We start from the raw sequence: 14,209 nt of genomic DNA, 5'->3' as shown, positions 1-14,209 counted from the left end.
ATGACATGAAACTGTTTGTCGAGGTCTTTTGGGACAATACAGTGTTTGTCTCTATAATGCTTGCTAATAGATGATGTTTTGTTCTTGTGCTCGTCCACGCGCTGATGTAAATGCCTCAGTGTGTATCCTACATAACTTGCATCACACGAGCACAAGAACAAAACATCATCTATTGGCAAGCATTATAGAGACAAACACTGTATTGTCCCAAAAGACCTCGACAAACAGTTTCATGTCATCAAGAAGTGCAAGAATAAGTTTGATTGTTTAGTGCATGAAATGCTAGTAATTAGAGAATTGTCACCATCTCTAAATGTCCAATCAGACTCAATCCGAGCCAAACTATTTGCGTGACATTGCATATTTGTTATGTTAATCTTAAGCGAACTTTTTCTGACAGTTTATTCTTTTCATTTTTGAACTTGAAAATGGTGTCATGACGACTCCGAAACGTCGTTCGTTATTATCGTTTATTTTTACTTGCCTATGTATATCAAAACCTTTGCTCATAAGAAATAAATTATAACAACAAAAAGTGAACAAAAGTGAGTACAGCCGAGGCAGCCTGGGTACCAATCTTTTCCTTGATCACGAAACGCGCGTGAAAGCTCGCACTCTTGGAAAGGAATACGACTAGTTCCCAGGCTATTAGCAACTTAAAGCCTAACATTAAAAATTAGTTTTCTATTTATAAGAAAAAATGTTTCACACACAATAAAGTGATCGGTAAATTTTAATTTCATAGCATCAGTTTAGTTTACATTGTAAAGAAAACTGTTCTTATTAAGCGTACAATTTCAAAACTCCATTAACTTCGCTCCTCTTATTAATAAACAACTAATCATTATTTGTGATCTATCAACTATTGAATTCGAAAGCAGTGATGGGCAAAGATCAGTGACGTGTTGGTATTTACGTCACTAAACCTGTTACTGGTATTCTTTCTACGATGACGGCCTCAGTTTCATTTCAGTAAATTTGAGGGAAAGAACATCTCTGAAGTCGTCCCACCTGGCTCCTCGTTCTTCACGTTTGTCTTCCAAGTATTGTCCGTTGAGATTGGAGTACTCGCAACTCTTGTACCACCAGACGCCTGCCAATGGTACAGCACAGTTTGTACTGCTCCATCTGTCATTATCTCTGTCTTTCGTACTAAACGCCATGTTATTATTCTCTACTATAAATGAATCTCCCGCTGTACCTGAATATGAACCCACTTCAAGTCGATACTGCGCCTGCTCATCACCAATGTTAAACGTGCCATATTTGGCATACACTTTAACTCCGTTCCAGTCCTCCAGCTCCACTCGTAGAGAGCTCGGTCTAGAGGCCGTCAGTCGGTGGATCTTGTCGTTTCCTAACCAGAACTCAGCAGTCAGCTGACCAAAGCCTGCTTTGTAGTCGTTCCATCCCCGATAGAAATCTTCGAAGCCATCCTGTCTTCGCTGAAACACTGTCCAGCCTCCACCGTCAGTGCGCATGTCACAGTAGACAGTAAAGTGTCCTCTACCGTCTGGGTTGACAGAGTACAATCCACTTTGAGTGCTGCCTGATTTGAGGAGATCTGAACAATCTGACAAAAGAGAAGCGCTTCTTGTCAGTTTTTAAAGGCTCTATAAGAATTTTTCAGAGTTTATATTTTAGCAGTTAAAAACAATCTGACAAAAGAAAAACTCATACTTCAAACTCGCTTTTCATTTTAACTTAAATACTATATGAACTCTCTCTTATATAAAGGAAAGTTTTGCTTGCTACATAAAATACTTAAAAAAACTAAAAAAAAAAAACGTTGTGTTATTTGTTTTCGCTCTTTACTTTACTCTTTCCCCACTTTTTCTCATATAAACAGAAATGTAAAAAGGTTAAGACGTCATAAAAAAAGGAAATCAGATGTAAGGATTAATTTTTCAAAAACCGCAAGAAAATATAAGTAAGGACCATAACGGGGATTCGAGAAGTGAGGTAGAAAAAAGATTGTAATAGAGAAAAAAAAAATGGGTATCAATGCCAAAACTTTTGATCTGTCTATTTCCAATTTAAAGTAATCTCATGAGCCTTTGTCCATGATGGAACCAATCACGAGAGCTTATGATTGAAATTTGCATTGAGACCTTATTGTTTTACCAATTTTGTTCGTCTAATGTTTTAAAAATATGTTACTTGTGTGTGAATCACTAAACAAATATTGCCAATGCTAAAAAAGGCCATGCTGTCTCAAGGCCTACAACTGGTCTATTTGTATTTCTTATTCAACGCCTCGAACTGTCAACTAAGAGTGACACTGTTGACTGTTCTGATACAGCAGCTAGTCGGAAGAAAATTTATTTTCAGAAGCTCGCTACCCTTCATGATCAAATGAACAACAGAACAGACAACGAGCTTAATAACCTGTACCCCCAAAACAATAGTAACTGATCTAGAGGACCAGAACAGCTGGTTAAAATATAATTTTAAGATATATATTGTCATCTCTTTTGTAAGCAAAACTGTAAGAGGACCGCGATACTTGCTGATAATACGAATGGCTGCAACCCTGAAATCAATCTAACACTTTCTTGATGACAAATGTAATCATTCCATTTATTAATTACCTTTCGGAATTTTAACTTCAACAACACTTATTGTCTCGATATCAAACACTCCTGCACTTGTAGCCACGCAAACATAGATCCCAGCATCCTCTTCTCTAACATCTCTTATGATAAGCGCCTCGTTTGTCCTGTGACTCCTCCCCACGGGCAGTGCTGCTCCTTGTCTTTTCCAGCTGATGACTGGTCGTGGATCACCGGTAGCGCTGCAGTTTAACGTCAAAGTTTCGCCAAAACCAACAGCAACTTTTTCAGGTGGCTTGACAGTAAACACAGGAAGTGATATCACAACAAGTAGAGTTTTCCTTTCAACATTTCCCAAAAGGTTGACTGCTGAGCAGAAATACAAGTCTGAGTCAACTTTACAGACATCAGAAATTTGTAAGACACTGTTGTTATACTGCGCCCTCCCCTGGGGTAACTGATCAGACGACTTCCTCCAGGTGACCACTGGCGACGGGTATCCGGTCACGTGACAGGTTGGTTGAGTGGCGTTACTTCCTTCAATGACGTAAGAAGGTCCCGGATGAAGAGAAATACGAGGATGAACTGCAAAAAAGTGAATATCGTTTAGTTTGATCTAAATAAGACTTTCTTATTTTCAGTGAAGTAGCTACTTTTACTTAATGAGAAATCAGAAGCCGAAATAACTGTACCTATATTTACTAGAACGTGTGCTGAGGTTTGTTTTATATTACTGGTCGTATTCTGGAGTGTCGAGCCCGCCTTTTGTGCACTTGACTCTTAATGTTTCCCCTTATTCGGTTAGCACTTCAAAATATTTGTTTTTAACTCATTGGTTTAAATTGCGTGGCCTTCGTGCATGTGCCAAAAAACCTATTAGTTTTTTCTCTAATCTTAATTATATGACTCTGTAGAAACAGGATTAATATTTCCGTATCAAATGCATACTTTTTGCAGCCTTAAAAATGGAAGCCTGCTCTGTAAAAGCAATGTTGTGGAACAGCATGATTTAGAGGGAAAGCCAATTTAATTTTGTATTATGAATAAGCAGAATCTTACCATTTACTGCTAATCTTGCCACCTCCCGTGAATTCCCCAGGATGTTTGTTGCTGAACACTGATACACGCCCGAGTCATTTCCTGTCACCTTAGTCAGCTGCAACTTTCCTCCTGAAACCGCTGTTCGCGAGATTTCTGATTGATTTTCCAGTTTGCTCCAAACTACTGCAGGCTCAGGATTACCGCCTGCTGAACACTGAAACGAGGCTGATCCACCTTCGTTCACTGTCAACGTCACAGGAGAAACAACAACAGCAGGAGATGAAATCGATTCACCAGGTTCTCCTTTACTTCCCGGCATGCCTGCGGGCCCTATATCTCCTTTCTCACCTTTGGTTCCAGTCTCTCCCTTGAGTCCAGCAGGTCCCATAATGCCTTGCTTGCCGCTCGTTCCTGGCGATCCCATAATACCTTTATCTCCCTTGTTTCCAGTTCTTCCTTTCTGTCCTCTTCGTCCCCGGGCTCCTTTGTGTCCTTTTGGTCCAGGTGGACCGGGAGGGCCTGGGGGTCCTGACGAGCACGTGACACCCTTTGACTGACAGAGATGCAGTCTCAGCTCTGACAAATAATTGTTAATTTTCAGCATGGCTTCCACTGTGATTTTATCTTCTGACTCGTTCTTTGGTGATTCAACATGACGGCTGTGTCTATGTTTAATGGATTGAATCCCTACGAATGAAAAGAAAAATTCTAATTACAAAGACACGGGAGAAATGGTTTATTTTACATAAATTATTGGTGTAATTAAATCAAAAAGAAGTTTCTTTTATAGTTTTGGAGGTGACGAAAAGAAATAGAATTTCTGGCGTGCGTTTATGTTCGTTCTAACATCTCTGCAGGAATCCTTGCTCCAGGCAAGCATTTATTGCTCTTTAATTCACAAGATGACTGAGACGGAAATAATTCAGAATTTATAATCTGTAATCTTTTACATTCCAGACTAAAAATAACAATTAGTCCTCTCACTAGACAATATATGATATATCCTTGGTAAATTTTCTGATGTAAAAAGTGTCACAACCAACTGTATGTTTGATTAATGGTATGGTAGTCATAGCTGACGGTTTGAAGAAAACTTGACCTGCTAACCTTCGGTTTTCTTTAGGCTGCACAGCAAAAACGGAACAAGCGAAAACATGTTCATTTGCTATTTGCTTTAACTCTTAGCTTTTTCCATGGTATTTTCCTTTTCGGTGTTTTCACTTCGACCAAGCTATATTTTTCCTGATTGTATTGTATGAGTCTAACTAATTATAAACTCTAGTTTGTAATGTAAGACAAACTTAAAAGGTGAAGCATCCTTGATTATGTTTGGATCGTTTGACGGCGGCTTGGCCTGCGCGACGCTTTCAAGAGCGTTTATTCTTTTCCTTTGCTCGTGTAACTCAAGCTCGACTCTTAAAAAGCCGGCGCAGTAGAACACAATGGACAAAACAGAAATTATTGACGCAAATGATGGCATAGTTTGCTTTTGAACAGCCATGATTATGGTGATGTTTCAGCAATCTGCAATTCTACAACGCAACAAAATAAGTACTGCTTTAGCTTGTACGTGATACCGAGATCCCGAGTTTGGGTAACTTGCCAAGTTGTGTGCTTTTTGTGTCATGTAAGCTAAAGTTCAAATTACTGTAACTCTTTTTTCTTCAGACTTGTCACGCTGTGGTTTTGTAATCGACGCGGATAAATATAGGTCCGCTAGGCGTACATGTATGGACTGGTGTAAAAGACTTTTCTCAAAAGAGAGAACCAAAATGTTGGCTTTAGTGAATGTAGGAAAGCGTCTTAAAATAAATCGTTCAGGGCAAAAATATTTTCCACCTTATTGTGTATTGTTTTTCTCGTTTACTCCCAATGTGAATATTTTATCGAGTGTAATTCAATAAAATAACCAAGGGCTATACTGAGGCCACTGAGGAATATGGCACAAAAACCATATCGACCAATTATAACACTTGTGAAGTCTGAGGGAGACCACAGGTGACCCAAGCGCACTATGTGAATTATTCATAAAGTAAAAGCGAACGTGGCCCTTACCTTTGAGCGGTGTTGTGTTACAAAGATGCGATTTATAAGAGTTTGTATGGGAATTTTAAAAACTCAACGATTTTGTTTCAAAAGGAATAATATGTAATGTTCTGCTAATAAAATCGACTAACCTTATTGCCTTGTTGTATTCTTTGTTGTTCGCCCGTTTCTCAGGCCATTTTGAAGCGTTTTCGGTGAGTTAGCGCTTGTTGGTGGTGTTCCACTATAAACGAAGTGACGTACATAATGACCGGTCCCTTGATTCATTGTGTTGTTTGCGTTTGTTTGCCCAGATAAGACGAGTTGTTTTTGTATTACTGCGTGCTTCAGTAGACAGCATGTTTATTTTAACTACCAAATTGTTAAGTCGACTTAACTTTTATTTATTTAAAGTTTACAATTAAATGTACATGTAGCAGATGAAAGTTGGTACATGTTTCCTCCGGACATGTTTCCTTTAAGCAACTGACTATTTGTAGGAAAAGTTCAGCTCAGATTCCGAGTTCTCAAGGTACTTATTTTTCCACAGGATAACCAGGTCGGTTATGGCAGAGGATCACAGTATTCCTACCCAGATTCATCTTATCCACAATTTTCTTCCGTATCTTCTTCTTCCACGAAGTCTTCATTTCGACCGGCATCGTTCTCGTCGTCTGGTGGAGTATTCGGTTCTTCAGCAAGAAATGATCGAACGTCAGCTCTGAAAGCTGCTTTTCATGCAGGTATTTAATTTTTCTGTTCTTTCCTTCTTAGCTGATTTTCTACTTTTTAAAAGATTTTAGTTTGGGATTTCTTTTCGTTCAAAGTTAATAATTGCATCACAGAACATAATAGTATATCGTGATATGCCGGCTCCTTTAAATGTCACGTTTCTGCCATACTAGGTCACGCCTATAGCCGCTACTAGTACTGTCAGTCACGTATATAACGTTTTCACTCACCAGGCGCAGTACAAGTCTCACTTCTGTGCCGCCGCCTCCTCCACTTCTAACACGTGGGACGCGAGCAGTCATCACAGCACTGCTAAACCTCCTAACAGACCTAAAGCGCCAAAACCACCTGTCAAGAAATCCCGCTGGGACCCAGCCTAGTAACAAAGCACGTGCTACCCTCAAGAGCGGCCACACCCTAAAAATCTATTACTTTTTTTTCGACGTTTTTGCTTGTTTACAAGCTAAAAACGTAGAATAGGGGTTATGTGAACAACATTTGGAACCACATATTTGTAAACTCTCAAGGGACTTTTTTAATTTCTCAAGGGACTGTTTTAATTTCTCAAGAGATTACTTTCCGCTGTGGGTGATCACTTGCGATCTCGTGAAAAAAAACGTGACTTGTCACATTTACAAACGTTATATAACAATTTTAAAAGTGACATGTCAGCTTTCGTATTTCAACGCACGTGTGTCTGAAAGGCGATCTATAAAAAGCGTCGCACAAACAATGGATTGCGTAACTAAAACACGAATAAATAATCTAGCACTTAATCGTTTAAAAATTACAAACGTCAAAAATAAACCATACCAAAAAACTCGCTCTTTTCAAAGATATTATTGAAGTTAAAACAAATGCAAGAGATGGGGGCGCGCTTCTTTTAGCTTAGGAGCGGTTAACAATTCGTCATCTGTCTAGGTCGTTAGGGACGAGATTTCGCGTTGACAGCAATGTTGCATGAATCGGCTTTACAACATGCGATCGTATCTACGCAGTTCGAGTGGAATTTCAGTCAAAGACAGCAAAATTCTTTCGTATTTCATCTTCAAATATAATTCGAAAGCATTCACTGAAACATTTACTGTATATATGGCTTTTGTTTAATCCTGGGTCTTGATATCCGACCCTCGCAGAGCCTAGACAAAACGCAGCTTGAGTGTAACGATTTGTTTACGCTGCAATTATATGCGCAATGTTTTCTCTGACAGTAGTCGGAAATATCCGTATTTTTTTTCGTGCTTTTTCGTGGAGCAATCGTAACGATACGGCCTTGAACACATTGAACAGCGGTCTACCTATAACAATTCAAATATGGCGTCGCAAAAACAAAGCGTGGATCGCATATTTTGCTGTTTCATTTGCTAATTTCGCTGCCGTAATCGACTGCCTCGAAAGGTCCTTGCAATTTTAAAGTATAGAATTGTCAGATCTCGCTGAAATTTGCACTGTTTATTTGTGTAATGTTAAGGAATATGTGTATAAATACCCGGCGCGGACGAGCCATTTTTGACAAAATGATATGGCTGCATTTCCTCCGCGAAGATAGGAAATTGTTAAACTAAACTACAAAGAAACTGTTATGATAAGTTCGAAGAACAATGCACAGGATAAACCTTCGACTCATACTTCATGCAAAAACGTCGATATCTCGAAGAGACTTTGATTATGGCATTGATAGTTATTGCCTTCGTTTATTCTTGAAGCAGTGTTGAGACGATAAAGGACTTAAAGATGTGTATTGGAATATCAAGGAGTATCGCTGTTTGAAAGCGTCGATCGTGAGCTTAAGAGGAAAAGTTTTCGCGCAATGTATATAACAGCTATATCATGAAAACAAAATCGTGTTGTGAACATGCCGGGTCGCTATTGCAACGAACAGCTCAATTCACACTGATATTAATTCATACTCAAAATAGTAACTTGGCTTCTAGGTCTTCAAAAGAGTAGAATAAAACGAAAACGGAAAAGTACACTAACAAAGAAATATAGCGGAAAGCAAAACGCAACACATTTTGAGTAAATTCCAACCACTGAGAAGTTGTTGCGGGTACAAAGGAGCGGCGAGGTTGAAGGCTGACATTTCTCGAAATTTGAAGCCAGGTTGGCAAGTTAGAAACAATGTGTTAAATGCAATGCAATGCAATGCAAAGCCAAAACACGGCAATACATGTATTTGTATGTAACAAAACCACATCAGTATAAAACTCTTTCCTGAACTTCTTAACCTTTGAGGTGTAAAGATGAGCGATTTCTCATTGAATGTAAGGCGGACAGGCAAAGATGTAACCAAGAAAGCCAGCTGTAAAGTTAAAATCGAAATAACCTGACTGGACAAACCTTAACATCTCCGGAGGAAAGCGCGGGAAACGCTGACGCGCAAGTCACATTCTTTGCTCTGATTGGTTGGTTCGTGCGTGTGTATATCTTTCACGAACCGATCATTATTGGTAAAAAACAACGGTTTAGCGATAAGCAGTTTATCCAGTGACAAACTGTTAATAAAGCAGAATTGTAAAGAAAAGGAAAATTAAAAGAAGTGGAAATTTGTATCAGCATTCTTTTTGTTCATTTATTCTATTTCTCTTGTTTCCATTCATCCCATATGTTGTAATTGATCTAATACTGACACTGTAAAGAAAATTTTACATTGATTCCCTGCTGAAAGCTAGGATAAATAACACGACACCTGCCAGGGTTATGTAAGGAGGTGAAAGAAAGCTTTATTTTAGTGGGTCCCAGCATATAGAGTGTTGCTTGCGGACCACTTCCTTAATCCGTTAGTATATCTGACGAAAACTCTTTGGGGCTGGCTGCCTGTGATTGACTAGCATCCTATTCAATGGAGGGGGTAGCGATACTCATTAGTCAACTCACGCTATGGAATGAATTTAGAGTTCACGTTGAGTGCCAGTGTGATTAGCCAGACAGACGATTGCAGTTGACACCAAGGCGACACAACTTACGTTACTTCCCTGCCCCCTCCCCCCTCCCCCCGCTCCCTAATAAAATAATAACTCTGTAAACTGAAAGAAGACTTTTATCTGGACAAATTTATTGTTGTAAATCATGCAATTGGTAATTTCTCTGTTTGATCGTTTATTTCCACATCAACTGAATTCAACTCTAAAAAACAATGAATTGAAAACGATAATTAAAATGAAAAATGCGCCTGATGGTATTTTAATGTTTCCATACGTTTCGGGGCTACTGCCCCTTCTTCAGTGGAAAATGTGAAATGCCATCTCACAACGTGATGGCATTTCACATTTTCCACTGAAGAAGGGACAGTAGCCCCGAAACGTATGGAAACATTATACTACCATCAGGCGCATTTTTCATTTTAATTATCGTTTTCAATTCACTAGTTATATGCGCTACACAGTCACACGAAATTTCTTTAGAGATTTCTATGTTACTATTTCTAAAAAACAATGCTATGTAACGTATGGACAAAACAGAAATTCTGGAAGCAAACAAAGGCAAACTCTGGTTTTCGAGTGTAATTTCAATGATTTCAATACACTGTTATCATAGGCGTACGGGCAATTTTTTGCCAATGGGGCGGTGAACCATTTGCCCAAAAAATTCTCGCAAGTTGCTCAAATTTTTGCGAAACAGTCAAAAAGAAACGAGGGTCATACACCGATTTCACAAATGGCGGACGCGCGGAAAAGAACTGGTACTGAAGCATGAAAACGAGGCGTTTTAGGATAAACAACTTTCGTGTTACAAGGGGAGAAGTGAAAATTACAGGAGTTTTGAAGCTCTCCTCCGTTAAATGGGGGTATTAGCTCGTTTTCTAGGTTGATTTCGAGATTACCGAGTTCGAAATAAGTTCGCGGCCAAATACGTTGTTTTGTTTCTGGTTGTAAGCAAAACTCTTGGTTTCACATGGCTTGAAATACGGCGGGTCGCCAACGATTTTAAACCTTGGACTTTTATCAAGAAAGCTCCAGTATCCAGACGAGTGTACACATTTTCTTAAGGATTTTGGTGAGTCATTGAAAAATTACGAAAATAAACACGCAATTGTCTGTGTAAACATACATGTACGTTGTGAAAAAATGTGTAACAATGGATTTTCGGGCCGGTTTCTTTATATTTTTCTGGTAAAATAACCATACGTGATACCATATACGTACCTGAAATGCATCAATAAAAATGTGTTATTCTCAATCGACTTAGTAGTTTTTGTGGATTTAGTAGGCTAGTAGATTCTTGCATTTTAGAAAAAAAAATTGTATTCAAATAATTCAGACAGACTAAAGCGGCTAATTCGATTAAACCGTAAGACATCACTTGGCTCCACGCAAACCAAAGGAGTTACATCAAGTGAAGCGGACAGTAAATGTTCAACACAATCCACAGGTAGCCCAAGCTCCTAAAGGAGCCGTCAACATATAGACCACATATGACATTGCGTAATAACGTTATTATAAGGGTTTGTATGGGAATTTACCGATCGTGAAAAATAATTCAAAATAGAGGAAAAATATCCAATAAAATCGACTTACCTATCCTCTTCTATGCATATGTTGTGTTTCTATGCCGTTTGGGGGCGATTTGAAGCCATTTCAGTGGGTTTTAGGTTCGCTGGTTTCCTCTCTAATAGAGAGGAAACCAGCGAACCTAAAACCCACTGAAATGGCTTCAAATCGCCCCCAAACGGCATAGAAACACAACATATGCATAGAAGAGGATAGGTAAGTCGATTTTATTGGATATTTTTCCTCTATTTTGAATTATTTTTCACGATCGGTAAATTCCCATACAAACCCTTATAATAACGTTATTACGCAATGTCATATGTGGTCTATATGTTGACGGCTCCTTTAGGAGCTTGGGCTACCTGTGCACAATCTTCAGTGAACAAGATCATCACAATGTTCCTCAAGTCAAAAACAATGCTATTAATTCTGTAAATTTAGTGAAATCTGCTGGAATTCTTTCTGCTGTGTCGGACGACTGAAGTTGTTTGATCTCGGGAAGAAATTAATCACGTGCTAGGCAACCACGACGAAGGTCCAACTGATAGAACAAATATTCACGGTTTCGCTTCATTTTACAAGCTTTTACAGGACACCGTGAATAAAGATGCCCTCCGTTTTAATTTATATAAAGCTGAGATTATTGGAAGCGATTTTTATTCATTTATCAAGTATTCTCAAATACAGGTATAAGGGTTTATTACAAAGAAGAAACATATATATTCAATACCGGTAGTCTTCGGCTTCGTCTGTTAATTAAACTTATTACAGTATTTGTCAACATTTTAACGATTTGCAATTGCACAGCAAAGGTGTTTTGCAAAGTATAAAAATAATTAAATAGCGAGAGAATAATAGTAATTAAAATTTGTTTAAAGGAAATGTGACCGGTCAAGGTGGCTCAAAGTTGAATGTTGACTTGTGAAGTTCCTATTCAAAGCCAGAGTTCGTGCTCTACTAAATCCGCAAGGAGACAGAAATAGAATTTTTCGTTTGCTTTCACAAAAATGAAAAGAACATACCTTGACAGCGTCTGGAAAAGAACGTACCTTGACAGAATTTGAAAATTAATTTCAATATCGTTCCGTGTAAATTTTTACCGGCCAACAGCCGTCGAAGCTCCGTATTGGAAAACCGAAACTTTAACTCTGTTTCCCTGCAGATCTACGGTCCCTTTCTTCTTGCAACACAGAAACAAGAATAATTACTAGACTGTAAACTCGTTTAGAATTCCGTAATCTCGAAAACCTGGAAGGAAAACGGTCTATTTCCCCGTTTAACAAACAAAAACTTCAGAACTCGCGTAATTTTCACTTTTCCCCTTGTAACACGAAAGCTGTTTATCCTAAAACGCCTCGTTTTCATGCCTCGTACCAGTTTTTTTCCGCGCGTCCGCCATTTGTGAAATCGGTGTATACACTGGTCATACGATGCATTAATATAGGCCTGCATATGAAGTGAAAATATTCTTACACATGAATCTATCATATGATCTCATAAAACACGTTAAAAGAAATAATTGTCTCTGCCATTTCGACGGCCGAAGATATCAATGATATAATCCATGCCATTGTTGACTACAGAGTTGGCGGATGCCCTTTCAATGTTTTAATACTTGAAGTGCGATGTAACTGACATGTTGTGCCTCATCAGGTGCTGCGGAGGTAAGTTTTCAATCTTCGCAACGCACTGAATGATTGTTCTGCAGAACACGACTATAGCAGGTATTACTGTAACTATTCTCATATATAAAGAGTAAAGACGTTAAACACAACCACCAATCTGTGTTTTAAACTCGGTTTTCCTACTACATGATTTTGAGGAAAAAATACCCAAATTCCTCATTTCCACAAGGAAATTAAACATTCAACCGATTAGATCAGATTACACAAATCAATATGACTTATATACAAAAATTGGAAAAAAATATCGAATGGAACGGAGACCAACTAAAATAAGCCAAATTAAAATAGAACGAGCCTATAATCCAATAAAATGCGGAACAGATTCACGACAGATTAATTTAATAACTTGAAGCGAAAGTAACGTGATTACATCAAGGTAGCCTGGGTACCAATCGCTTTCTTTCAGAGGAGCGCGAAAGGTGAGTGAAAACTCGCGCTCTCAAAAAGATAAGAGGCTGGTACCCAAGCTATCAGCTATAAGAAAATATATCAATAATGGTCACTACTCAGGGACGGTAGAACATTTTTCCAATCAGGGGGGGGGGGGGGGCGGGGGGGGGGAGGAAGACGGGTGACTAGCGACTTGAAGTGGGAGGGGGCTTAGGAGACTCTTCTCTTTGTAATTAAGACTTTGTTTTTTCGTAAAATTTGAGAGGCTAAAGCGCCCCCCCCCTCCCCCAGCCTCCCCGGCTCCGCCGTCCCTGATACTATAAATTATTCTGCTACTCTTAAGAAAGAACCATTCTTAATAAGAGCTTAAAAAACTCATTAATAATTCATAAAGAAAATACAAAGGAAATTAATGTTTAATGAGTGTCTTTATATCTGATAAAGACAGGGCTAAACTTTACGTCCAATTTTCTAGGTCAAAATAACCCCAAATGTAAATATTAGTGCAAGAATGAGTTGATCTACATCAGAAGAGTTTTAAGCCGTTCAATAAATTCGCAGTTCGTGTTTTATCAAGTTTTTAAACTTGATAAAACACTGCTGCTCATTTATTAAACATTACATAATTTCATATCGCCAATGATTGCAATGGAAACTGTTCTCACAAAAAATATAGAAACACAAGAATAAGCAATATCAGAGTTCCAAACAACACATGCGTGCGTCGGGATAAAATTCATTTATTTATAATAAAGTGACAATCTAACGTGCGTTCTGATTGGTTAAAACAGCGTGCTTTAAGCACGCTGTTTACGAGTGCTCTCGCCATCTTTTACCGTTTGCGTGCGCGTGCAGCTTGTGGATCATTTCAAATCTCGCTGTTTTAGCAAATCGAGGGGAATTTTCAATGTTTGAGTGGTTCAGCTCTATCAAAAATTAATGAAAAGACCTCAACTGATGTTTAGGTGCTTTTATTTCAAAAATTCAGACGCGTTTCTGAAAAAAAGAATTTGTTGATCAAAAGATATTTGACGCCGTCGCGTACGATCCGTCACGCCATTCCGCGCGCGCATGCTGAGATAAAATCTTGTTTAAATCCAATTTCTCTAAAGTTTTAAGTAAAACTTTATTATAAAAAAAATTAAAAGCCTTGGCCGTGCTTTGTTTTGTTATAAAGCACTCAAGGAAGTGACAATAGCACTCAAGAAGCTAAGTAGGCGGCCCCTACGGCTCGTGTTTCACCCTACACTTCTTTCGTGCTCTCGTCACTTCTTTGCGTGCTTTATAACAGAAC

The 14,209-nt window shown here is 38.6% G+C and overlaps 2 protein-coding genes and 1 pseudogene across 3 annotated transcripts in view; all 3 read right to left on the bottom strand.

Annotated features, from left to right (window-relative positions):
• Window positions 1-14,209, bottom strand: part of LOC144659292 (uncharacterized) — a 141,518-nt pseudogene that overhangs the window by 120,852 nt on the left and 6,457 nt on the right. The gene's annotated exons all lie outside the window — the stretch shown is intronic.
• Window positions 945-5,145, bottom strand: LOC144659689 (uncharacterized). The gene is made up of 4 exons (XM_078520178.1): window positions 4,902-5,145; window positions 3,612-4,280; window positions 2,592-3,137; window positions 945-1,573 (listed from the first exon to the last, which is right to left on the bottom strand). The coding sequence occupies exons 1-4, from the start codon at window positions 5,092-5,094 to the stop codon at window positions 945-947; spliced, it is 2,037 nt and encodes a 678-aa protein (XP_078376304.1). The 5' UTR covers window positions 5,095-5,145.
• The window catches only part of LOC144659672 (uncharacterized), a 40,142-nt gene continuing 35,332 nt past the window's right edge, over window positions 9,400-14,209 (bottom strand). Inside the window, exon 5 of the mRNA XM_078520162.1 lies at window positions 9,400-9,669. The gene's annotated coding sequence lies outside the window, so the exon portion shown is untranslated. The remainder of the gene's footprint in view (window positions 9,670-14,209) is intronic.

This window comes from Oculina patagonica, chromosome 7, assembly GCF_052425735.1.
Source record: "Oculina patagonica isolate OP01 chromosome 7, crgOcupat, whole genome shotgun sequence".
Classification (NCBI taxonomy): Eukaryota; Metazoa; Cnidaria; class Anthozoa; order Scleractinia; family Oculinidae; genus Oculina; species Oculina patagonica.
The sequence above is the reverse complement of the archived record's forward strand: the minus strand, read 5'-3'. Positions and strand labels throughout refer to the sequence as shown.

What these genes read in the sequence shown, in the direction of transcription:
- LOC144659689 (XM_078520178.1), bottom strand. Translation starts at nt 5,094, where the DNA reads ATGGCTGTTCAAAAGCAAACTATGCCATCATTTGCGTCAATAATTTCT. An exon ending in CATAATCAAGGATGCTTCAC is followed by an intron (nt 4,281 to 4,901) that starts CTTTTAAGTTTG and finishes TTTCATTCGTAG; the next exon opens with GGATTCAATCCATTAAACAT. An exon ending in GGCAAGATTAGCAGTAAATG is followed by an intron (nt 3,138 to 3,611) that starts GTAAGATTCTGC and finishes ACTTTTTTGCAG; the next exon opens with TTCATCCTCGTATTTCTCTT.